Source organism: Leishmania donovani, chromosome 24, assembly GCF_000227135.1.
Source record: "Leishmania donovani BPK282A1 complete genome, chromosome 24".
Taxonomy (NCBI): domain Eukaryota; phylum Euglenozoa; class Kinetoplastea; order Trypanosomatida; family Trypanosomatidae; genus Leishmania; species Leishmania donovani.
Window position 1 is genome coordinate 268,022 of NC_018251.1, and position 25,369 is coordinate 293,390.

The 25,369-nt window shown below is 60.6% G+C and overlaps 7 protein-coding genes across 7 annotated transcripts; all 7 read left to right on the top strand.

Moving 5' to 3' along the window:
• Window positions 1-584: 584 nt before the first annotated feature.
• On the top strand, window positions 585-3,824 carry LDBPK_240750 (hypothetical protein, conserved; the record flags this gene model as incomplete). The annotated part of the gene is made up of 1 exon (XM_003861117.1): window positions 585-3,824. The coding sequence occupies one exon, from the start codon at window positions 585-587 to the stop codon at window positions 3,822-3,824; it is 3,240 nt and encodes a 1,079-aa protein (XP_003861165.1).
• Window positions 3,825-5,022: 1,198 nt separating this feature from the next.
• On the top strand, window positions 5,023-6,000 carry LDBPK_240760 (hypothetical protein, conserved; the record flags this gene model as incomplete). Its single annotated transcript, XM_003861118.1, has 1 exon — window positions 5,023-6,000. The coding sequence occupies one exon, from the start codon at window positions 5,023-5,025 to the stop codon at window positions 5,998-6,000; it is 978 nt and encodes a 325-aa protein (XP_003861166.1).
• A 2,224-nt stretch (window positions 6,001-8,224) lies between these two features.
• Window positions 8,225-11,605, top strand: LDBPK_240770 (DNA repair and recombination protein RAD54, putative; the record flags this gene model as incomplete). The annotated part of the gene is made up of 1 exon (XM_003861119.1): window positions 8,225-11,605. One exon carries the CDS (start codon window positions 8,225-8,227, stop codon window positions 11,603-11,605), a length of 3,381 nt encoding a protein of 1,126 aa, XP_003861167.1.
• Window positions 11,606-12,728: 1,123 nt separating this feature from the next.
• Window positions 12,729-14,444, top strand: LDBPK_240780 (malic enzyme; the record flags this gene model as incomplete). Its single annotated transcript, XM_003861120.1, has 1 exon — window positions 12,729-14,444. One exon carries the CDS (start codon window positions 12,729-12,731, stop codon window positions 14,442-14,444), a length of 1,716 nt encoding a protein of 571 aa, XP_003861168.1.
• A 3,381-nt stretch (window positions 14,445-17,825) lies between these two features.
• LDBPK_240790 (malic enzyme, putative) lies at window positions 17,826-19,547 on the top strand (the record flags this gene model as incomplete). The annotated part of the gene is made up of 1 exon (XM_003861121.1): window positions 17,826-19,547. One exon carries the CDS (start codon window positions 17,826-17,828, stop codon window positions 19,545-19,547), a length of 1,722 nt encoding a protein of 573 aa, XP_003861169.1.
• A 2,588-nt stretch (window positions 19,548-22,135) lies between these two features.
• LDBPK_240800 (hypothetical protein, conserved) lies at window positions 22,136-23,068 on the top strand (the record flags this gene model as incomplete). Its single annotated transcript, XM_003861122.1, has 1 exon — window positions 22,136-23,068. The coding sequence occupies one exon, from the start codon at window positions 22,136-22,138 to the stop codon at window positions 23,066-23,068; it is 933 nt and encodes a 310-aa protein (XP_003861170.1).
• A 520-nt stretch (window positions 23,069-23,588) lies between these two features.
• LDBPK_240810 (hypothetical protein, conserved) lies at window positions 23,589-25,337 on the top strand (the record flags this gene model as incomplete). Its single annotated transcript, XM_003861123.1, has 1 exon — window positions 23,589-25,337. The coding sequence occupies one exon, from the start codon at window positions 23,589-23,591 to the stop codon at window positions 25,335-25,337; it is 1,749 nt and encodes a 582-aa protein (XP_003861171.1).
• Between the last annotated feature and the right edge of the window lie 32 nt (window positions 25,338-25,369).

Sequence of the window (25,369 nt, forward strand, 5' to 3'; positions counted from 1 at the left end):
TTGCATCTCTCTCGGCTTCTGTTCGCCAGCCATCCCAAACCTGCACCGTCTTTGTACACGCCATAGACAAGAATAGACACACACACACACACACATACATAGATCTCTCGTTACATTTCGCCTCTCCCTACTTCCCTGCCTTCCTGCCTGTCTGCCTCTGTGTCGATGTGTGGTGGTGGTGGTGGCCATTCATGGGTATTCCGTCCTCCTCCTCTCCGTTCTTGTTCGCTTCACGGATAAGATACATGCGGACAGGGAGAGAAAGGCGCGCGCACACACACACACGCACCTTCTTCGCTTCCTCTTTCGCTGCTCGTCTCTTTTCTTTTTCCCGCCGGCCACGAGTGAAGCCGCAGAGTCGTTGCTGCCGCTCGAGGCAACACCAACACAACAGCAACGAGGGTTACATGCACACAGATACATTACGTTGCATGCAGAAACGGAGCCGCTTTATCAGACTGAGTTACTACTGGGCACATCCGACGCGTTGCGCGCTCTCTATTCCTCTGTCTCTCTCGAACTCGTGAGTGAAGTTCATCATGGACGGTGAAAGTGGAAAGTCTAGAGTGCACGGGTCACGCGCAATGCCCAACACACAGCAGGCGCGGACGCCTACAAGGAACGTACGTGGGGATGCACCGGTGCGCCATTGGTTGCTGGTCGGCCACCGCAACGTCTTTGCGGACAACGCCTTGCCACCATCGCGCGCCCAGGCAGCACAGCCCAAGTCACCGAGCAGCAGCGTCAGCAAGAGCAAGAAGAAGCAGTGCGGGCGGTCGGTCAAGAAGGCTACCGTCGAGTCAGCAGCACCGTTCGCCTCGAGCCGCGTTTTCAGTGCTGGCCGATACAAGGACGCGAATGAGGGGGAGGGCAACGTCTCCGACATAGGCACCGCCTACCTCATATCCACCCCGGGGCGACCGTCGCAGAGTCCTGACGAGGATGGGAGATCTGCACCGTGTGCACCAGCGGTCGTGGCGGCGCTCCAGAAGACGGAGGCATGCACGCCCACTCGGAAGGAGCCTCGAGGGCAACAGCACTCCGCAGAGTCGTCTGTAGTACGGCCCACTTCGCCTCTGGAGCACGCTGAGGATGGCGTCTGCGCAGTGCAGACGCGCGACTCGTCGCACGTGCCAGCACCAGAGCGAGCCGCGTTACTGTCGGGTTCCTTACTTCTCTCTTCAGCTCCATCAGATGAGCACGCCGGTGATATGGCTCCGAGCGTCGGTGTGATACGTTATGCCACAACGACTCCTGCAGCTTCTGCAAAGAACGCCTTTGGGCAACAGCCGGGCGCCGGCACCGCTGTGAACATAAACGATGCCGGCACCGCCTGTTCTCTCGCATGCGTTCCCGAAACACCACACCTGCCAATGCAGGTGCGCTTCTTCCGCTCCTCGAAGCCGCGGTGGCAGGGCGCGAGGACGCCCAACGAGACAGTCATTGAAGCCGGCAACGATGGGAACGGCACTGACACACATGGGGAACGAAAGAACTTCATTCAGTCGCATGCGCGGGACCGGGTACCCCACGAAGAGACGGGGTCATGTGTCACCCCACCGCGCACACTGCACGCCGTGAGTACGATCGCCACGCTCCAAGAAAAGGGCGAGGAGGGCAGCGGCTTTGGTGGCAAGGATGGCGCCGTCGCCGACGCATGTGGGTGTCTCAATGCGCCAACGACGGCGGTGGTGGTCCGCGAGCAAGGTCAGGTGAACGCATCGCTCGAGCACTCGCCACCGCCTGCGGTGCTGCCCGTTCTCCCTCGAGCAAGCGCTGTCCTCAACGCGACGGAGGAGCTCTCTAATGCGGCAGCGACAACATCGTTTAGGAGCAGCGGCGGCAGCCCCATCCCACCACCGATCCCGCCGTATCCGAATAACCGTAAGGAGAGCACTGCGAACGCAACGCCATTGCGCCACTCGGATACAGCCGACCCAGCTCTCTGGCAGAGAGGGGGACCCGGTGATGGTGATGAAGGTTGTATGTGCGTCGCGGGGCCTCACACGCCGGACGTGGTGCGAGAAGCACTACCGCGTCGGCTGCAGAGCGCCTCTCCGTCGTTGCAGGAGAGCGTCAACGCCATCAGTAGCTTCTTCTCCCCAGCCGGCCGGCCTGACTCTCGCAAGCGCGTATCGCCGTCGAGTGGGCGGGGCCCCAGTAGCAGCTACGGCTTCTCGGATGGCGGCAGCACACTGGAGAGCCATCAAACCCGCCGCTTGACGCCCTACTGCGACACTGATGAAGAGGATAACAGCCGTGGCATCTCTGCCTCACGGAATATGACAAGGCCGCTCGAAGAGAGTACGCAGGAGGCAGAGCAGCTGCACCACCGTCTGCCCGCCGAGGATGTCGTGGCTGCCGCAGGGCCTCCAGGCGCGTGCTTGAGCAGCACCGACTCTGCTGTGAAGCCGAGTGCGACTCTGCTGCGGTGCAACGATGACCTTGCAACGCTCTCATCGCATGTGCAGGCGGAAGAGCCGGTTTGCCCACGGGAAGTCGGCTGGCGCTCGACTCTGCAGCTCAGCCATGCCCTGCTGGCGGAGTACCAGCGCAGCGTCTTGACTGCCTTCATGACGGCCTGCAAGGAGGCGTGGCTGCCGTCGATGGCGGTGTGTAGACTGGGTTATGTGTGCACACACGCTTACGCATCGCCACGGGTGGCGGAGCAAGCACCAGCGACGGGCATCACCGTGCCGGAGGTCCACCTCCTCTTTCAACTCTACTGCACCAGCCCATCAGAGAGTGCTGCCGATCGACTCGTTGAATGCTTCTTTGCCACGCAGCTGGTGTGCTACGTGAACTGGGTGCACCATCTCCAGTTTGAGTATCTGTACGTGCGCATGGTGGCACTGCGGGCCGTGTCCATGATGGAGCTGCACGAGCGCCGGCTCATCTGCATGCGGCGCGACTTGGCCATCCGGGACGCCATTGAGCTGTTCATGCTGCTCGCCCCTCGCCCGCGTGCCCCGATGGTGTCTACGGGACGCCGTGTCTTCTCGGCGTTCCGCATGGCCTTGCACGCGCTCAGCGGTGGTGGTGGCGGCAGCAACGCAGGTGCCGCCGCGGCCTCGGCAAAGCGCAGAGGGAGTTGCAGCGCGCGCACGCAGCACAAGCCATCATCTCCGGCGACCCCGTGCTGTGCCACTGGCTGCCAACTCACAGCAGACGAGGAACGGCGACAGCATCGTCCGCCGCGTGTCGAGCCGCTCTTCGCCTCGGAAGCCTGGAACGCGGCTCGTGCCACGTGCGACATCAGCGCAGTAACGTCTCCCACGAACCACGGGGCAGGTGACAGCCACGTGGATGCGCAGAATGTGGTGCGCAAGGTCGCAAGCGCCACGAACCCGCCACCGGAGATGCCCGAGTGCCATCGTTGGGCGCCGCATCTGCTGTGCAAAACGTACTCGAACGACTGCGGGCCGGTGGCGGAGAGAAGTAGCAGCGGTGGCGTCTCTTCGGTGTTGCCTGTCTTGTGGCTGCCAAGGCTGATAAGAAGCACGCCGCGTACCGCGTCCGTGGCCCACAAGACACGTAAGGAGACGGGCATGGTGGCTGCTAAGACGGACTGCAGCGAAGTGGAGGGACAGGGTAAGGATGGCTTCTCCCGTCGCAGCGCCAGCAGCGTACTATCCTCAAGGTCACCGAATCACCGCGAGCTTGGCAGGCGGAGCAGTAGGGACGCCGCGCTGCCGCATGGCGGCCTACGCGCAAGGGAGACGGTGCAGCCAAAGAAGCGCAGCCGCACACCACCGCCGCTGCCAACGGACGCCGACTTTTTGAACTTACGCGACGCAGAAGTTCTGAAACGCTTCATAAAGTAGCAGCGTGCGTAGATGTTAGAGAGGCCCTCCGCACAGCGCACGTGCCTCAGTGCATGCGTGTGTGGATGGATGAATGTCTTGCACCCATCCTCTGGACGTGCAAGGGAGGAACGCGGTGCAAAGCCACAATACATCAGAGCCCCACCACCACCCAGCCCACCCTCTTCCTTCGTTTCTATTGGTTTCGTGTGTGGTGTTCTTCAGTGTGTGTTTGCATCCCGGTAAGGCTGCGGGGAACGCACGCGTATTCCACCGTGGGAGGGCGGGCAAGCGTGACGAGAGCCGTACTGTAGAGGTGGACGAGGGGAGCAATGTAAAGGATGGAAGCTGCGCGAGCAGGGGACGGTCGAGCGGCTCTCCGTCTGCCGCCACTGCACCAACCCTACAAGACCGCTCATACCCCTCTTCCCAAACCCACAGCGGGTGCTTCAATCACTGCTAACGCCCTCGTATGTGTTTTCTGTTTATGTTTTACGGTCTTTGATGTCGAGCGCACCCACTCCTCGCCCCGGTCCTCTGCCTCCCCTCACCCCACCCCACCCTCCGGTTTGGCACCCTCTGTCGTCCGGCTCGCTATCATATTCGAGGAGGAGAACCGAGGAAGATAGTCTCAGGGATGTGGGAGGGCCGCGCTGTCCCCGACCAGGCTCACGAAGGCGAAGACCCGTCGCCATGGCACATAGGCGTATATATATATATATGTGTGTGTATAAATATGTATAAATATGCAAGGGCATGGCACTTAATACGCGTATGCCGGAGTGTAGTGGTGGGGAGGGAAGGAGGGGTGGTGCCGTGGCGCTCCTCTTTCTCTGTGTCGATGGACTAACACAGAAGCTCAGAAAGACACTCGGCGGACGTTCGATGTAAGCGTGCGTGCGTGTGTGCGTGCATGTGTATGTGTACCATGCCCTCCTATGCCTAATGCCCTCCTCACCAGCGAGGAACGTCAAACGGTTGTATGTGTCGGCCAGTCGCATCCTCTGCGACGGGGAGGGTGTGCGCCCATGTCCATTCTCCACCCCTCTTTTTCTCTCCTACATGTCACAGGTCTAAGCGAGCTTAGCAAACCTGCAGTGGCGGGTAGCGAGTGCTTCGACACAGTTTCTATCGCACTGCCTTTCCTAGTGGCAGCGCAAGAGAACCCCCACGCGTCTACCTTGTGTGTCCTTTCTATGCCCCCCCCTCTGTCCCGGTCATGTCCATCGACGCCGGCCTCTGCGACCGTTATGTGGTTTTCCTCGATATTGACGGCGTTCTCCTGCCGGTCCCGAAGTTCACCTTCGGCGGTGGCGACCTTAGCGGCAGGTGTGCGCAGACCCTCAAGCGGCTGATCGCCGCCCTCGGGGGACGCGACAAGGTGACGCTTGTGCTGTCCTCAACCTGGCGCAACCACCCTGCCATGGTGGACCGGCTGAACACGTTCATGCAGAAAGAGGCCGGCGACGGCATCCCTGTCGTGTCGGAGAAAACGCCAAACGGGACGGTGCTGGTGAGCTCAGTGACCTACTATGCCGATGACCCGTCTGAGCAGCGCCTCGTCCGAGATCGAGTGGACGAGGTGTACCGCTGGCTGCACACGCACATCACAGATCACCCAGAGGCGATCGGCGGGCGATGGTTTGCGATTGATGACATGCAGCTAGACGTGGACGAGCGCATGCGTGGGCACTTTCTGCACACGCAGACGGACGTCGGCATAACAGAGGCGGACGTGGACACCGCGTGCGCGATGATGGCGTCCCACCCAAGCCCAGCGGACGCCTACGCCGCGGCGGTTGCCGCCCTCGCCGATCCGGCGCTGAAGGCGGAAGAGATTGAGATTCATAGAGTGCTGCAGTCTCGCCTGGAGGCACAGCTCGCCGCCACCACTGCGGAGCTCACAGAAGTGCAGGAAAAGGTGGCGGCCCTCTCTGCCGAAAAGAAGGACCTCATCAGGGAGCTGGCAGAGAAGCAGCGGTCTATGGAAGACATGCGCTACCGACTGGCCGTGTACGACTTTTCCAAGCGCTACCCCTGCCTCGCCGCCGCTGTGGAGCTGGCTGGCACCAAGTCGGGTGCCGAGAGACGCGCCATGGATGACACTATCCGCACCTTCGTAACGCTTCTCATGGACCGCAAAGAGCTGCAGAAGAAGATGCGCAGCGAGGCCAAAAAGGTGAAGCAGGCCTCATGACAGGCAAGCGGCTGCGGTGCTGATGGGGATGGTGGTCGTTGGCATTGTACTCGAGCAAGAGAGCAGGATGATGTGCCATGGCGCGCCTCTCAGAGCAGCCGCCACGCAGCAAGCAACGGTGTATAGAGTCTGGTCGTAGCACGGCGGATAACGCATACATACGGTGCGCGTGGATGAGCTGTACAGGCGACAAACAAGACGAAAGACGCAAGAGAGCGGGAGGGAGCTGTAAAGGCATTGGAAGACGCACACACGCGCGCACGGTGCGTCCGGTGAAGCCCTCATTCCTGCTCACCATCTTGTATGCTTGCCCATTTCCATTGCCGGCGAGGGGAGGGGGCGTGCGCTCGCTGGCTGATGCCGAGCTCCCTCATTAATACCCTCTCAATGCTGTGCACACACAGACACACAAACACGAGCGCACGCACACACTCTCGAAGGCCACACCACACAGTGAGCGAATTCGCGTGAAATCGAGCAACGGCAACACCAAGAAACACAAAGGAAAGAGTTGAAGACTTGGTGCCTCAGGTTACCTGAAGTAGCCAAATGTGTGGGCTCTGCCTCGCGTGGCTCTCTTCCACGCGTCCACTTCATCGGCCCCTCCTCCAGCCCACCCACCCCGATAAAACCGCTTATCGGCAGCTACCAGACCACTCGACGCACAAACCGACCCTCCAAAGCAAGTCGGCATGACCCGAACTCCGGGGCCTTCGCCCCACCTCCACGCCGCTCTGCTCACTGGTCCTCCCGCCCAAGGCGTCTCCCCACCCGACGTTCGACAGTCTATGATGTTTCGCGGCGCTGTCGAAGATGGCGGCCTCCTTCCCGCCGCCACCATCTCCGCTCCCTCTGCGACAACGGCAGCGCTTGTGTGTTTCGCATCGTCGAGCAGCGTCCTATTCGCGGAGCTGCTCAGCCACGGCGCCTGCTTGTGTGTGTGCGTGCGTGTGCACAAACAACCGCGGGTCGCTCTCTTTACCTTCTACGCTTCTGCATCCTCTCTCACCTGTCACTTATTTGTACATTGAGGGCATCAGTATGGTGCGCGGCGGCACGCGACCGCGCGCGCATGCCTCGCCGACTGCCCTTCTTTCTGTCTTTCTCTCTCTTACAGCGGCGTTGTGTGCGCCGAGAAAGCAGGAAGGGGGCCCTCGTCACACCTCTCCGCGACCATCGGCGTGTCAGTGATTCGCTGAGTCTCAAGCATTCCTCAGCTTTTCCTTTGCTCCCCAGAAGCACGCCCGAACCGCGCGAGCGCGAATCCCACAAGTGCGCGCACGCCGTCTATGCGGGCTGGACCTCTACAGTTTCTCTCTCACGCCGCACCGCGCCCTACCGCGTGCCTCTGCCTCATCTCGGGCCTCTACATACATGAATTCATTACGCATAGATACTCTGCAAATCAACGTCACCAGAAGCGGGGCGGTGGTGCACGCCTCACACAGAGGCACGTATCTTTTAGAGTTCGCACATAGATGCAACTGCACACAGCGTGGCAATACCAACCACGGCACACAGCTGGCAGACGGGCATCAGACATCCATCAACCCCGTCTCCCCCTGTGGCTGAGTGCTCCAGTACTCGGTCACACACACACACACATAGGGGCAGTTGCACATTTCCAAGTAAAGGGGGGGTGGGGCATCAACACACTCACACTACCCGCAGATCCGCATACACCTCCACATAGCATGGCATACATGCCTAAAACCGCTGCTCCTGTGCTTCTCATTCCTTCCTTCCTGCCGTCCCCACCGGCCGACGAACCGCCCTTCCTGCCTCTTTCTCTCCCCTTGCTTCTTGGGCCTTCCTCCACATCGTGTGCCTCTGTGCGCGTGCATACACACATACATACACGTTCTCTCTGCTTGCCTTGTCAGTATCACAGCGTCACACTACCCCTTTCCGTGGTTCAACTCCCTCCCCTCTCCCCCGGTTGTTCCGCCAAATCTGTCGTTGTCGTCGTTTACACCTTCACCCTCTCCTCCCTTTCCTTGTCGCCCTCGTCCTCTCCTGCTCTCCCCGTGCGGACAGTCCTGGCGAGCGCTGCATCATCACCCCTGCCCGCTTCACAGACACACACGCCGACACACCGCGAGTGTGGCAGAACAAAGGACAGAGTTGCCCCACCACCACAATCCCTTCTACCTTTCCATCTACATCTTCTCGCCTTCTTTTGGGAAGGGGGTGTTCGTGTCGCTGAGCGAAATTCAACGCGGCGATGCGCAAGTCAGCGGCAGGCAGCGGCGTTGCCAACGGCACGTTCCGCCCTCCCACAACGAGTGGTGAGGGTAAGCCGGCGGAGCGCAAGCCCAGGACGCGCCCACTACTGCCTGCCACCGTGGCTGCCGCTGTGCCGCGCTTCATGACCGGTTGGCGGGCCCTCAGCAAAGGCAGCTTCAAGGCACCCGGCTCAGGGGATGCCAGCAACATCGGTGACGACACCGTGGATCTGCCTGGCCCGAGTGTGACCTGTATCACCTCCACTGGCGCTCGGCGCGAGGTGATGTACCCCACCGTCACCCCCCACAGCGCGGGCAGCACGGCACACAACGACCTTGTGGCTTACCGGCTGGCACGGCGCAGCCAGATAGACTACCACCAGCCGGAGTCCGCCGCCCAGGCGGTGGCCGCGCGGGCCCTCCAAGCTGCCGCGGCAGCGCGAGGGAAGACGGAAGCGGACTCTGAGGACAGCGGAAGCCAGGGAGGCGGCACCGCAAAGCTGCTCAAGGTGGAGGCCGGCACTGGAGGCGTGAAGACGGCTCCTGGTGCGCCGGAGGCTGCCGAAGATGGCACTGCAGCGGCAGCCAGCGAGGGCCACGAGACCGCCGCCGCCGCGGACGAGGACGCTATCCCAGCGGACAAGGTGGTGAGCCGCTACCCCGTCAGCCCCTATGGCAAGCTGTACTTCCAGGTCGAGACGGACGGCGCGACGCGGCATGAATCTGTCGGCATCGTCATCATCGATACGGAGTTGCTGGGGGTTATGATGTACGACCGCGTGGGGCGGCAGTATGGCAACCGGCCCGACCCTGGTTACCCGATCAAGCAGGAGGAAGTGGACAGTGCGAAGGCGGGCAGCGTCTTGAAGGTGGGAACAAAAAGTGTGCTGCTCATCACAGCGCTCACCGAGGAGGCGTTCCGCAGCGGCGAGTTCTTCTTGCGCTCCGAGCACGACCTCCGCGTGAAGGAAGACAAGGCCAAGGCCAAGGCCGAGGCCGCGGCCGCCGAGGAGGCGAAGGCGCGGAAGCCCGGGATGAGCTTCGGCAACTCGCTCAGCAACTGTAGCGCCTTCGCCTCCATCCTTTTCCGCCGTCGCCCCAAGGATGGGGAGACGGGCTTCGTCGTCCCCGTAGCCGGGCGTCCAAAGATGGGCAAGAATGGCATCATCATGGATGACCTGCACCCGCTGCACGATCCGGACCGCGAGAAGGCGGTGGTGCTGTTCCGCGCCGACTACAAGCGCGACGTGCACGGCCGTCGGCAAGTCTCCGTCGTTGTGGACCCGATCATTGGCGACAAGCTGCGGCCGCACCAAATCATTGGCGTAAAGTTTCTCTTCGACTGCATCACGGGCGAGCGCATGCTCGGCTACCACGGCGCCATCCTGGCCGATGAGATGGGCTTGGGTAAGACGATCCAGACGGTGGCCACCATCTACACCTGTTTGAAGCAAGGCAAGCACGGCCAGCCGACGGCCCGCAAGTGCCTCGTCGTGACGCCGTCCTCGCTAGTGAAAAACTGGTGCAACGAGTTTGACAAGTGGCTGGGCGAAGGGGCAGTGAGGCATTTCGCCATCTCCGAGTCGACTCCGAAGGGAGACCGCATTATCTCCCGCTTCGACGGCGATGGCGACGTCCTGGTCATCTCGTACGACCAGCTGCGCAAGTATATCGACCGCCTCTCGGGGCTGCGCTCTGTCGAACTGGTCGTCTGCGACGAGGGTCACCGCCTCAAGAACGCGGAGGTGAAGACGACAAAGGCGGTGGACATGCTGCCAACGCGCAACCGCATCATCCTCTCCGGCACCCCCATCCAGAATGACCTGTCCGAGTTCCACGCCATGGTCAACTTCGTCAACCCCGGTATCCTCGGCAACCGCGACCTCTTCGCACGCGTCTTCGAAGAGCCCGTCTCCCTTGGCCGCGACCCGGGATGCCCAGACCACCTCAAATCTCTTGGCCGAGATCGCGCGCATTACCTCTCGGTGCTGACGCAGCGCTTTATCCTTCGCCGCACGCAGTCCATCAATGAGTCCTACCTGCCGCCCAAGGTGGACGTTACCGTCTTCGTGCGACTGGGAGAGAAGCAGGAACTCGCCTATCAGAAGCTGGCCGACGTGGTCGAGTCTGCGGAGTGCACGCCGCTGGTGCTCATTTCCGCCCTGCGGAAGCTGTGCAATCACATGGATCTCTTCCACGACGCGGTGCACCTGTCTCATCAGATTGGCAACTCGGCAGGTGCGTTGGCGCAGCAGCAGCAGGCTGGCCGCCGTCGCGGCCGCAGCAGCGCTGCAGGTGAATCGCGAGGCATCCCCCTATCTGTGCTACCGAAGGGGTTTAAGCCGGGTAGCTTGAGCGTAGACTGCGGCAGTAAGATGCACTTCGTCTCCCTCGTGCTCGACGAGCTGAAGCGAAACGGCGAGCGCGACAAGCTCGTCATTGTGTCGAACTTCACGCAAACACTTGACATCATTGCAGCGCTGTGTAACTCGAAGCAGATCGCGTACTTCCAGCTTGATGGCAGCACGCCCATCAAGAAGCGCCAGCAGCTAGTGGACTACTTCAACGTGCCCGGCTCGCAGGAGATCGTGTTTCTGCTCTCCTCGAAGGCCGGCGGTGTCGGGCTGAACCTGATCGGTGCGAACCGGCTGATCCTCTTCGACCCTGACTGGAACCCCGCAAACGATGCACAGGCAATGGGCCGCGTGTGGCGCGATGGCCAGAAGAAGCGCGTCTTCATCTATCGCCTGCTCAGCACCGGCACCATCGAAGAGAAAATCTACCAGCGGCAAGTGAGCAAGCAAGGCTTGTCGGCGAACGTGGTGGACATGCAGGAGGATTCAAAGCAGCACTTCACGCTGGAGGAGCTCAAGTCCCTCTTCAAATACAAGGCCGACACGCTGTGCGACACCCACGACCTGCTGGGGTGCACATCCTGCGAGGCCGCCGAGTCCTTGGCCGCGAGCGGCCGCGGCAGCCGCGGCAAGCAGGCAGAGGAGCTCAAGATGCAGTTCCGCAAGGTGGGTCAGCCAAAGAAAAAGAGTGGGCCACGCATGGATGAGTTGAAGGCGTGGCGCCACATCAGCGCCGTTGCCTCGTTCAACCTTGACAGCGTTACCCGCGCCGTGGCGAAGCACGCGCCATCGCTTCTCTCCTTTCTGTTCGCTGACGAGCGCGATAACACCAAGATGGCCGGGCCCGTCGTGTCGACCTGCGTGAAGGTCGAGAAGCCCGCCTTCGAGGAGGACGAGGAGACGATCACGTGTGCCAGTCAAGCCGCCATCCAGCAGCAGGAGAGCGAGATGGAGATCGAGGTGATCGACGACGACGATGACGAGGAAGAGGCGGAGCTCGAATCGTCCGAAGAGGTCAGTGATTAGCTCCATGAAGTCCCTCTTTTCTGTCCAGTGGTGGTCGACGCAGATACCGTCGACAAGGATGTCTGCTGTGAGTGGACAGGCGTGCGCGTGTTTGTCCTTCAGAAGTGGTGCGCAGCGCGTAGTTTCGCTCTTTTTGCTTCTTTCCTTTTCTTTGTTGTTAGCTTGTGCTTCTCTCCATCCTATCTTCTCGCGCGCCATCATTTGTGCACGCCTCCTGAGCATCTCTCACTCTTTCCTCCTCCTCATGCCTTGCAGACCCTCCATGCACAACGCGGTGCACGGTGCAGCTTGCAACGCACATCGTCCCCCACAGCGTTTACATGTATGCGCGGTCTCGCCCCCCCCCCGCTCGCCTCCCGCGGCGCGTCGCTTCACTTTCTTTTTTCTTTATTGACGGCACTGCGCGTGTGTTTAGAGGGTAGGGGGTAGCCAAGCCGCCCCCACCATCTCTGGAGGTGGCAGGGCCATGTGCCCACGGCGCAGGGGGAGGTCAGAGCGAATTGATCGCTGCTGATGTTGGCCGTCAGGTTATGCATGGCGTTGCGTCGGAGAGACGCGCGATTGTGAACGTGTTTGTATCACCCGTGTGATGGGCAACGTGCCAACGTATTTGACCCCGATTTCTCCCCACACCCGCCCCACGCTGCTTCGCGCCACGCGGATGGGGGCCCTTGTGACAGGGCCGGCGGGGGGCAGGTAGACTGGAGTTGAACACATGTTGTGTGTGGCAGAGAATGCACACGTTGAAGCGCACGCGTTGTGGAAGACAGGCAAGCAGAGGCAGGGAGAGAGAAGCCTGTTCGTTCGACTTGCCGCATCCCTCCTCTCCTTTCCCTTATGGGCCATCCCCGCCGTCCCCAGAGCGAAAGAAGCGGGCCGCCCCCCTCCTCCCTGCTTTCCACACTGACTCTCAAACTCACTCCCTCCCACCCCACCACACCGCTTTACTTTCATATGCGTCTCCGCCATTCACCGCAACCAACACAAACATCTCATTTCGACTGGCGTGCGGACTCATCAAGCATTACTCGCGCCCACAGCCCCTCCCCCCTTCATTCCTCCACCGCCTCTCCCCTCCTCCCTCTGCCCCCGCACACACGGTTACTGCGAAGCGCCAACTAGAATGTCCCTCCAAAACGATCTGCAGAGCAAGACGGCGTCGCATGTGCACTCGCACTGTGCACATGTCCTGACGAACCGCTACCTGAACCGCGGCACCGCCTTTACGACAGAGCAGCGTAAGAAGCTTGGCATCCTTGGTGCCCTGCCGCCCACCGTCGAGACCCTTGAGATGCAGATTGAGCGTGCCTGGATGCAGCTGTGCCGCTACGACAAGCCCATCAACCGCTACCACCACCTGGTCAGCATCCATGCCACGAACACGACGCTTTACTACGCCCTCGTGCTCACCCACATCGAGGAACTGCTCCCCATCATCTACACGCCGACCGTCGGCGAGGCCTGCCAGAACTTCAGCAACTACTGGGTGCGTGAGCGCGGAATGTATTTGAGCAAGTACCTCAAGGGTCACTTCTCTGAGGTGATGAAAGAGTCCCTGTACGACAACGTCGACGTCATCGTTATCACCGATGGCTCCCGCATTCTCGGCCTGGGCGACCTCGGCGCCAACGGCATCGGCATCAGCATCGGCAAGTGCTCCCTGTACGTCGCCGGCGCCGGCCTGCATCCAAGCCGCGTGCTGCCGGTCGTCATGGACGTTGGCACAAACACGGAACGGTATCTGAACGATCGCGAGTACCTCGGCACCCGCGAGAAGCGCCTCGATGACGATCAGTTCTACAGCCTGCTGGACGAGTTCATGGAAGCTGTGAAGGACACCTGGCCCTCCGCTGTCGTGCAGTTCGAGGACTTCAGCAACAACCACTGCTTCGACATGCTGGAGCGCTACCAAAAGAAGTACCGCTGCTTCAACGACGATATCCAGGGCACCGGCGCCGTCATAGCTGCTGGTTTTCTGAACGCTGTCAAGAAGTCCGGCCTTGGCCCGCTGGAACAGCGCATCGTCGTCTTCGGCGCCGGCTCTGCCGCTGTCGGTGTGGCGAAAAACATCGCCCAGCTGGCCTCTCGCATGTACAACGTGGACATTGCTGAGGTGTTGAAGACGTTCTACCTGGTCGACACGAAGGGCTTGGTGAGTGACACCCGTGGTGACAAGCTGGCGGCGCACAAGGTACTGCTGTCGCGCAAGGACATCTCGGCCGAGGACAGCCAGAACCTGAAGTCGCTCGAGGACGTCGTGCAGTTCGTGAAGCCGACGGCCCTGCTTGGCCTGGGCGGTGTCGGTCCTGTGTTCACGGAGGCTATAGTGAAGAGCGTCGCCGCCAACGCTGCCCGCCCGATCATCTTTCCGCTGTCGAATCCCACGAGCAAGTCGGAGGTTATGCCGGATGATGCGTACCGCTGGACCAACGGTGCAGCTATTATCGCCTCCGGCAGCCCCTTTCCGGCCTCCACCATCAACGGCAAGACCATCAAGCCGTCGCAGGGCAACAACCTGTACGTCTTCCCAGGCGTCGGCCTCGGCTGCGCGCTGGTCCAGCCATCCTACATCCCGGACGACCTCCTGGTGGCTGCCTCGGCGTGCCTGAACCTACTCACGACCCCGGAGCAGATGGAGGTGGAGCAGCTGTACCCGCCGCTGGAAGACATCCATAACATCTCTGCCCACATCGCCACCGAGGTTATCATGGAGGCGCAGCGCCTCGGCATCGACGGAAACAAGGACCTGCCGCGCGAGAAGGATGCCATTCTGGCGGCCATAAAGACATCTCAGTGGGTGCCGCACTACCCGGCAGAGCTGGACGTCAGCCTTCTGTGAAGGACGGCGGCTAGACGTCTGCACCGTGCGACTGTAGCGCTGAGCGAAGGCGGTGCCGCTGCTTGCATGCGTGTATATGTGCTGTGTGTTACTGTGTAGTTGTATCTGCTGTGTGCACGCGCATCTGTCGCTCAATGCTACCTATAGGCCCTCCTCTCCTCTTCCTGCCCCGCACCCCGGCCTCACCTCCCCCTATCGGCCCCTTCCATGAACGCATGGTTACGTGCAGTACCTTCTTCTGCGCGCCTCTGTGTCGCTGCTGCCCTTCCTGCACATGGTCGTGTGCATGGGGGTATTTGTCACTCTTCGGAGTTCTTCTTTACCGTTATCCCCCTCCCCCTCCCCCTCCCCCGCCTCCTTTTTACTTTTTGTTTTGCTTCCGTTTTTTTTTTACTTGAGATGGCGATGCGTGCGTACGTGTGTGTGTGTGTACCTGCCTTCTCTTCCTTGAACCCCGACTCCACTCATTCCTCTTTTCGGTTTTCGTTTTGGCTTTTCTGCGGACCTCCCCCTCTTCATCTCCCTCTCCCTCTTTCGACTCCCCCCCCCCTGTGATCCCCCGGCTCCTTTCACTGGGCGCCGCCTCCGTCCTGTTGTAGTTGTGTGCCTCCTTGTATGCCTGCGTTTTCTTCTTGGGGGAAGGGGGTATCCGCTTGCGGATGTGCCGATGCTCATGCTGACGCGTTCCCTTACTTAGTGCGTGCGTGAAATTTTTTTGTCGGGGAAGGGAGGGGGACGGATCCTCACTCCACATGAGGTTTGCCTGTGCGCGTCGGTGGGCGTCTCTCCCTCCCTCTCGCTCTGTGTGCGTGTGTGTTGGCCCCCTGCCGGGTGTCTCTTTCGGGTGTGCGTGTGCATCTCGTTTCTTCCGTGCGAGGATGTCGCACTCGCCCGCCATGCCGTGTCCTGAGCGTCTCTCAACGAGCTCGTCTCTCCCCTTTCCACGCCTCAGACGTGTTGGCGCCACCTTTTCGCTCCGGCACACTGGAGACGGCCCCCTCCCCCTCTCCCACCCTCTTCGCTTATCCCGGATGTCGACAAAGTCAGGGGGACGTGAGTGGGGAGGTGGAGAGAGAGAGAGACCGACAGACAGCGGGGGGAGTGGAGTCACGCACCAGAGCGAGAGACAGGCAGAGAGGGAGAGGGGGCAACCAGAAAAGGAGCAACAACGAAAACACTAACACAAGAGTGATCGGGTATCTTTTTCGGGCGCTTGGGGGGGGTAATGAAAGGCAGGGCAAGGGGGTGGTGAAGATGTGGATGAGGGAGTGTGGTCGTGCGCGTCGCCCACAGGAGCACGCTCCCTCCTCTCCCCTCCCTCCCCTCTGTCCCTCCCTCCTCTCTCCCTCTTTCCCTGCTATGGTTATTGTCTCACGCAGGCACACCAGCACGCAGGCCCGGGGTGTCGATCTCCTTCTTCGTCTTGTCGCGATGGAGCCTGACACTTGCTTCTTCATTGGTATATACTATTTCTGTTTTCTGTTACTTTCGGCTTTGTGCGTGCGCGTGTACCCATCTCTCCTCGCATCCGGTGCGTGGCAGCTCAGGGTTCTGCACCCCTCCCCCCGCTCCCCACTCTCTCTCTCTGCCTGCGTGTGTTTAGAGGGTAGGGGGTAGCCAAGCCGCCCCCACCATCTCTGGAGGTGGCAGGGTCATGTGCCCACGGCGCAGGGGGAGGTCAGAGCGAATTGATCGCTGCTGATGTTGGCCGTCAGGTTATGCATGGCGTTGCGTCGGAGAGACGCGCGATTGTGAACGTGTTTGTATCACCCGTGTGATGGGCAACGTGCCAACGTATTTGACCCCGATTTCTCCCCACGCCCGCCCCATCTGCGGGGTCACCGCAAAACCACCACAACACCGACAACTAAAGTACATTGTTGTTTGTTTCTCCTCCTCATGTACAGGACAACGCAAGAACGTATGCATACAGAAATTGCGGAAAGAGAGAGGGAGACGCGTCATCCGCATCCCTCGCTCTTTCCCCTCCTCATCATCTCTCAACTGTGCGCACCACCAACGGAGGACCACTGCGCGCGGCAGATGGAGACAGACAGACGTGCGTAAAAGAAGAAATCAGCGATAGCACACAAACAAAACGAATAGCAAACATTTTTTTTGTGGGTAAAGCGGCAGCCAACGAGCGAGTATGTGTGCTTGTGTGTGTGCGTGTATGGGGGATGGAGTGACAAGAAAAGGGTGTGCGCTGCTCTGCATCGAGAAAGGTGTCACGCGGCCGATCTCCGGCCAAGTTGGAGCGGAAAACGCCCACAGCAACAGCACCAATACGATATCTCAAGAGACGTTTTCACCGCGCATTCGTCATGCACATGTATCGCTGCACACCTCGCCTCCTGCTGCCCGGCGACCGCAGCCATGTGTCCCATGCGTCATCCGCGTCCCTTCGCGCAACACTACGTGCGAGAGCAAGGGACATAGAATTCCACATGAAAATGCAAGCAAGGTGATCTGTTTGATGCTGCACAGTGGGGCAACAACAAAGACGTCAAGGAAGAGAGAAAAAGAAGGCAGGAGCTGCTCTGCTAACTTGTGCGCATTCCCCCAAGCGCCGCTCTTTCGCGTTCTCCTTCTCCTATCTGCGTGCCCCGCCGACTTCTCTTGTATCTCTCCCTCGTGATGGAGATGCAGTGTGTGGGTGTGAGCTTAGAGGATTCGGCAGACGTGCCGCCCATCCTCCAAAACTCCTCCGTGACAACGACGCATGACAAGTCTGCATGTCTCTCTCTTCGTTCCTCTACCTCTCGCTTGGCTTTCCTACCTGCCTGCCTGCCTTCGCACGCGGGCTCGTGAACGCCAACACGCACGCACGCACGCACGCACGCACGCGCACCCAATCCACCCCCTCAAGGCTTTCAGATATCAGTCAAATCCCTTTTTTTTTCTTCTGTTGTTCTCGTCTTCTCGCTCGCCTTTCTTCTGTCGTTAACCCAATCGCCATCATCCTTAGCATCTCTCCTCTTGCATTCTTTCGTCGGCAGGCTGCGATCGACGGCCCTCTTCGGCCCCACCCCACCCCACCCGCCCCCGGTCGCCGCCCCCACGCCCTCCTCTCCTCCTCCTTTGCTCTCACAAGTCGTCGTGCGTTTTGTGACGTACACAAGTACCACAACACGTACGCACGTACGCGAACGGGCACGCAACGCACGGACATACTCATCGGTCGTTTTTTTTGTCACCCGGTCCATCTCTCTTTCTGTCTGGCGTGTGCTGCAGCTTCGTTCACCGCATCTACGAGGGCGCCTACAAACGGCTACCACAGCCATCACGTCATCTCCGCCCGACGTCGCCCGTTTCCTTCCCCTTCTCTTGCATCAACCCGCCCTCCCCTCCTCTTTTTCCTGCCCGGCCACCTTGCTCAATATGCTTGCCAAGTCGCTGGTTCATCTGATCGAGGTGTCGAAGCGCCCAGTGCGCGGTGTCGATTACCTGCGCAACCGCTTCACCAATAAGGGCACAGCCTTTACCGCAGCAGAGCGGTCGCACATGAACGTGGAAGGGTTGCTGCCGCCCTCTGTCGAGACCCTCGATGATCAGGTGGAGCGGTACTGGGATCAGCTGAACCGTTTCAACGAGCCGATCAACCGCTATCAGTTGCTGCGCAACGTGCAGAACACGAACGTCACCCTCTACTACGCCATCTTGACGCGGTACCTGAAGCAGACACTGCCGATCGTGTACACACCGACCGTCGGCGAGGCCTGCCAGCGCTACGGTGACCTCTATCAGAAGGACCACGGACTGTACCTCGACGTCGCCAGCAAGGGCAAGGTGAGGAAGCTGATTCAGAACCTTCGCAAGACGAACGTCGACGTCATCGTGATCACCGATGGCTCCCGCATTCTCGGCCTGGGCGACCTCGGCGCCAACGGCATCGGCATCAGCATCGGCAAGTGCTCCCTGTACGTCGCTGCGGGCGGTGTGAAGCCGAGCCGCGTGCTGCCGGTCGTCATGGACGTTGGCACAAACAACCTCGAGCTCCGCAACAACCCGCTTTATCTCGGTTTGCGCAAGCCGCGGTGCGGCGACGCCGACTTTTACGCTCTGCTGGACGAGTTCATGGAAGCTGTGAAGGACACCTGGCCCTCCGCTGTCGTGCAGTTCGAGGACTTCAGCAACAACCACTGCTTCGACATGCTGGAGCGCTACCAAAAGAAGTACCGCTGCTTCAACGACGATATCCAGGGCACCGGCGCCGTCATAGCTGCTGGTTTCCACACGGCGGTGAAGCTAAGCAAGATCCCGATGGAGCAGCAGCGCATCGTCTTCTTCGGCGCCGGCTCTGCCGCGACCGGTGTGGCGGAGAGCATCGCCGACCTCGCCGCTGAGGCCGGGATGAAGAAAGAGGACATCAAGAAGAGCATCTTCTTCGTCGACTCGATGGGCATGGTGGCCACCAACCGCGGTGACAAGCTGGCCAAGCACAAGCTGGGATGGGCCCGCACCGACATCCCTGACGCAGTTATTGCAAGCCTGAAGACTCTCGAGGACGTTGTGCGCTACGTGCGGCCGACCGCGCTCATCGGCCTCGGCGCCACCGCCAACGTCTTTTCGCGCGAGATTGTGGAGTTTCTGCACTCGTGCTGCCCTCACCCGATCATATTCCCGCTGTCAAATCCGTCCAGCAAAGCCGAAATTGTGCCGGCGAACGCATACAAGTGGACGAACGGCGATGCCATCGTGGCCTCCGGCAGCCCCTTTCCTGAGACGGTCGTCAGTGGCCGCACGCTGCAACCATCGCAAGGCAACAACCTGTACATCTTCCCCGGGGTGGGTCTCGGCTGCTGCATTGCTCAGCCGCCGTACATCCCGCAGGAGGTGCTGGTGGCGGCCGCTGCCTGCCTGAGCACGCTGGCCACGCCGGACGACCTCGCCAAGGGACAGCTGTACCCGTCTATTGAGGAGGTGCGCCGCGTGTCGCGTGAGGTGGCCGTGGCGTGTATTCAGAAGCTACAGGAGCTGGGGCTGGCCAAGGCAGATCTGCCAGATAACCGCCCAGACCTGATGAAGCTGGTGAAGACGGCTTTCTGGGAGCCGCGCTACTTGCCCGAGAATTATTACCTGGAGAAGGAGTTTATTTGCTAAGACAGATAGAAGATGGGAGGAGAAGCTTAACCGCGAGGGTGCAGAGCTTGTGCGCGCTGTGAGCGTGTGCGTGTGTGCTTTTAAGTTTGTCTCTGTCTCTCATAGACTTGTTCTGTGCCTATTCCTTCCTTGTTTTGTTCTCCCATCGACCCTTCCTCCTCCTCCGTGTCTTTTGGAAGCGCACAGCGTGGGCCCTCATCGCCCTCCTCTTCCTTATTTGTTGTTGTGTGTGCGTGTGTGTCTTTTTCTTGTCGGCGCCAGTGACAACGCGTTTCTCATCACCTCCTTCTCCCTACCCTACCACGCACAGGAGCAGGCATCTTTACGCATGAGCTCCACCGCGACTTTGCTGCTGCTGCTCTGCGGGTCCAACCCTCCCTTCTCTCTTCTCGCTCTCTGTTGTCGGTGTCTGTCCGCAGTTGACGTCTTTTTTTTTGTGCGTGTGTGTGACATAACGCGTCGCACCGCTGCTCTGCGCATCTGTTCACAGAAGGTGGCGTACACACATGCACGCCGCTGACGCGTGTGCGCCCACAGCAGCAGCGGCACGCCGCCAGCAGAGAGAGCGGCATTATATATATTTACGTATATGCAATGGAGGCCAGTTGTGGGTTTTGACGAAGAAACGAATCAAGCGCCGAGGTAGGGGTCGGGTTGACGGTCGATTGGTGGCCTTCGGTCGTAGAAGCGGTGTTCTTGGTGGCAAACCCTGTATATTTTCGCGCTTGCCGTCCGGTGCCTCATTATAAGCGATGCTGATGTCTATGCAGGCAACACTTGGGAAGAGGTCTTTACTGGGGCGTTCCGAAATGGAATGGAGGTGTTGGCTGGGGAAGTTCGGGGAAGCACCGAAGCGCAGGACATCTCCTCACCTCCTTAGGAGGAGACCACACACTCACACATACAACGCACACACACACACACGGTGAAGGCGCCCCTTGAACAGGGCATGCGGACGGCTAACGCTCGCTCGCACTTCCTATTAACGTATATATATATATATATACTTATATATACATATTTATTTAAATATCCTTCCCGAGACAGCAAGTGCGGGCACCAGCATCTGACCTAGCGAACACATAAATATATATGCATATATACATACATATGCATGAATGTCTGTGCGCAGGGATGGGGAGAGAGGGCTCTCTGCTTGCTCTTTTTTTGGGGATTTCTTTCGTCAAGTGTTGTACGCTTCTCTCGAGACATGACGGAACGACATGATCGAAGGGAGAAGAGCACAATCGCGTTTTCTTGGTCCCGTGGAATCTAGTTCCCCGCAACGAGGGGACAGACCGCCCACACAGTGCGCGGTGTCACAAGGTCCAGCACCAACCACACACTCTCTCTGTGTGGGAGGAAGCCAAGCAGCCCCTCCTTATCTCCTGCCAATGCCGAGCCATCTCTGGTGGTGGCAAGGCAAGGCACCTACGGCGCAGGGAGGTCAGAGCGATTTACGGCTGCTGATGCCTGCGGTCGGGTTAATGAATAGCGTTGCGCCGGAGCGACCTGCGGCAGTGCGCACGCTTGTGCCATGCAGGTGATGGGCGAAGTGTCAGCGCAACTTGAGCGCATCTCACCCAGCCCTCACGCTGCCCTGCGGGTGGAGAGGACCCTGGACCCACCCCTGCAGGGGATGCACCAAGGTGTGGCAACCTGCCTGATGGGCGCTGCTGTGAGGCGACCTGCAGAGCAGGTGGGTGGTGAGTAGGATTTGATTGCAGAGGCGCTGCTCCCATAGCGGAGTCGGCGCATTGGTGTAGCGAGCGTGTGTCCCGCGCTGCTTCGCGCCACGCGGATGGGGGCCCTTGTGACGGGGCTGGCGGGGGCGCAGGTAGACTGGGGTTGAGCACATGTTGTGTGTGGCAGAGAATGCACACGCTGCAATTAGGTAAAAAAAAAAAAGGTTTGTGCTTGTAACATGCGAAAACGAAGCGGAGGGATGTCAGTTGTACTCCACCGAGACACACAAACTCGTTGGGGAATAGCAGCACTGAGTCGCGCACCCGACAAGCGCTCCTGCTCAAACAGTTCGGCGTATTCGCTTCCTGTGCGTGTGTGTGTGTGTCTGCTGCCGCGCTTCTCAGACCCCCCGGTGCCTCCTAATGCCGTCATGGTACAACCGCCCTCGATGTGTCCTCCTCTCTTACTCTTCCATGCGCGCATTCAACGTTGATGCACACACGCAAATTAAACACTTCGCACCACGCACAGACGCGAAGAGAACAGAAACGCAAGGGCACGACTCGTACTCGCAAGTATATATATATATATACGTATACTCACCTCCTCTGCCAGTCGCTGTCCAGCACCAGCCCCTACCTTCCCCCCCTATCTGCTCGGGGGTAGAGTCATCCGTGTACACCTCCGCATCGCTGCCGCCCTCGCGGGGCCTTGCCTCCCTCCCTCTCTGACGCCGTTGTCCTCAGAGGGCCCAAAGGGCTTTCAACGATCTCGACGGACGTGTCACGTCTCCCTCCAGCAGCGTGCCGGCCTGGAGAGAGCCGACCGCGCAGCGCCCCCCCCCTCCCCCGACAGGGAAGCCTCAAGTGCAGCTGTGGCAGAGACGCAACGCGGTGTCGACAATGAGCACCCACGGCAGGTCTGCGGGCGACGTGCTCGCTCGCATGTCGGACGAGGAGGATGACGGCGTGCCAGAGGACTTGGAGCTGACGTTCGTGCCTGCGTCAAAGCGACGTGGGCCGGCGTCGTCACACGCCGTTGGCCACCACGCCGGGAATGCGGTGCCCTCCACGCTGACCTCCTCGACAGACAGCGGCCCCACGGTCAGCAGCAACCCCAAGCCGCGCGCAGAAACGGTCTATGAGAGGGAGCGCAACGCCAAGGTGCGTCAGCTTCTCGCCGAGCAGCAGAGAACAACTCCAGGCGTCGTCTTCTCGCTGGATGCGTTCGAGGCGCCGCCACCGGACCAATACACTCTGGCCGGCTTTCAGGAGGCGCCAGGCACCTCTGCCCCATCCTCTTCGCCTGCGCCGTACAACCGAGAAGATCAGCGGCGAGGCTTCTTGCAGTACCGTGGTCGTGGCGGCGCAGAGGGCGGCGGCAGGGGAGAACCTGGTGGAGGGGGCGGCCCGCGCCGGTACCGGATGCCGAATCCGAACATGTCGGAGGAGGAGCAGGCGCGCTTCATTCGGCACCGCCGTAACATGGCCGTCATCCGCAACGCACTGCGCGAAGTCGACCCTGACACGCTTGAGTATATGCAGGTGACACAGGCACCGGATCAACTGCCCCTCAACAAAAACCGTGAAAGCTTTTCGAAACCCTACTTTAGTACCGACCGCGGCCGCGGTGGTGTCGACGCCGGCGGTGGCCGTAGCATGTCGTCGTACCGCGGCAGAGGCGGCGGTGGCGGAATGCGCGGCCGCGGCGGGAGCAGCTTCTCTCCTTACTCTGTTGGCCGAGGTACAGGCACTACTCGCGGCGACGGGCTCGGCCGCGGTGGTGGTAGTGGTGGTGGCGGCCGCCGCTCAGCACCCTTTAGCCCCTACTCGTGAGAGTCTGGCAGTGAACGCAGCACGTGCCTTTGGCATGTGGGCGTGGGCGTGCGTGTGCCACCCCTCTTCCCTTGCACGATCTTTCCCGCTCTTCCTCGTGCATGAGTGACAGTCCGGTTACAATCACGCAGGCGGAGGCGAATTCTTCATTGTGTGCGGCTCTGGATGTATCTGTGTCGATGTGCGCGCGTGCTTGTGGTCGTGTGGGCACGGACACCAACATGTGCACCGACCATGCCTAAGCGAAACAAAGAACACGACGCTGCGAACGAAAGCAGGGCGACCTTCGCTGATTCTGCGCCCATGATGGAGTTTTCTTTGACCGCTGGCGGTGCGGCAGCATGCCCCGGGCTTGCCCTTCTCCAACTACCTCCTCTTCCTGCGTATCTGCGCTTGCTACACGCACGCACGCACAGTGCCCCCGAGCTGCCATCCCTCTCTCCTCTCCTCGCACTGAACTCCCAGCGGCCCCCTTACACATTCCAAGGAAACAAGCGAGAGATAAAGTGTGCGCGTGTGCATGTCTTCCATGAGCTCAAGCGACGATGCTCCGCCGCACAAACGCCTCGCCTCAGAGCAGTCCAAGCGTGACAGCTGCACCCATGCTGGTGCCCGAGAACACATCCACGACGCCCCAGCGCTAAGCGCGCGCGCACGCTTTCTGCGAGAGCTGGAGCGGTACGCGAGCGATGACGATGATTATGGCGGCAACGGGGGCGCCGTTGTCGTCGGTGCAGGGCCCATGCGGCAGCCGGAACACGCAAACGGAACACCACAGAGGAGATCCGCATCCCCGCTGGCATCGGCCACTCGCGCTGCTGCGCCTTCTGTCGGCCCATCAAGCAGCTCAGACTTCTTCTTCGGTGGCGAAGGTGACCCGCACGACGAAGCGGATGACGAAGCCGTCGGTGATGATGCGGTGTGGAGCACGGCATCCGCTGCCTCGCTAGCGAGAACCCTCAACGGTGTCCCCGTCACTGGCTCCACCAACGACAGCAGCACAACAGGCGGCCGTGCAGCACCGTCTCGGGTTGGCCTGCAGCTGCTGCATCGCATGCACGCGCTCAACACATCCGGCGACCGCAGAAGCAGCGGCCACGGCCCCGCCGTTCATTCCGCCGCAACGAGTGCAAAAGTGATGATACCCCAGACGTCATCCACACCGACGTCATCTGGTGACTTCGAGGTCGTTCACGCGTATGTGCCACTGAGCACAGGCGGCTTCCTGAGCACGGCCAACGCGGAGCATGACGCAATGGAAGGGCATCAGGTGCGCATCGGCGACGTTCTCTCTCTGCGGAAGCCTCTCAGCTGCGCAGACCCACCATCGAGCAGCGCAGTGGCGAGTGCGCCTGCCTCATCCCCTTCAACTTCAACTGCCACTCCGTCAACCGTAGCCCCCACCCTCACCACCGGCGCGGCGGCGGCTGGTGCGTCGGCCACCGGCTCGCTAGTGGAGGACGTTGCGCAGAAAGCGATGCGTCACTTCAAGAGCGCCGCCACCTTCACCTCCGAGGAGCAGAAATATGGCCGGAAACTCACCCCCGATATGGTGCACCTGCTCTTCGAGGTCACGCGGGTGGATTATCAAGGACGCAGCATCGAGGCGCTCTTCCTGGACGGCACACGCGCGAAGGTATCCTTCTTCGAGGTGCGGCCGGCAGGGTACGTGGAGCGGAAAATGCACGCGGTGTGGAAGGCCGATCCAGCAAGTCGCCCTGTGGCCATCATCCATAGCAACGCGTCGTCGCCGACCACGTCGTCGGCCCCAAACGGAGCCGTGTTGCCGTCCTCCGCGCCGTCACCTGCGCTCCCGCCACCGCCGTCAGTCACCGCTGCCGCGTGGTGGGTGATCCCGCATCTTCTCGTGCGTGTCACGACGGAGGCGGCCGGCGACTGGTACGGCAAGAAATGCGTCGTGAAGACCGTGCAGCGAAGCGAGAACCGCGTCCGGCTGATGGAATGGGTGGAGGAGGGCCGCAGCGGCAGCGGTGAGAGCGGCAGCAGGAGCTTCCACAACTGCGGTAAGCCGAAGGCGGCCACGGCTGACACTCGAGAGCTGATAGGGGTGGACGGGCTTGAGACGGTGGTTCCCAAGAAGGGTGGTCGTGCCATGGTGGTACTGGGAAGCCGGCGAGGCGAAATGTGCACCGTTCGCAACCGCATTCGTGGTGCTGATGGTGAGTTGGCGGCCGTCGAAGTGGAGATCAACCGAACAAAGGAGGTGATGACGCTACAGGCGGGCGAGCTGTGTGCCCTGGCGCGCTGAGTCCAGCGCTCTCTGCCTGTCTATCGCGGATG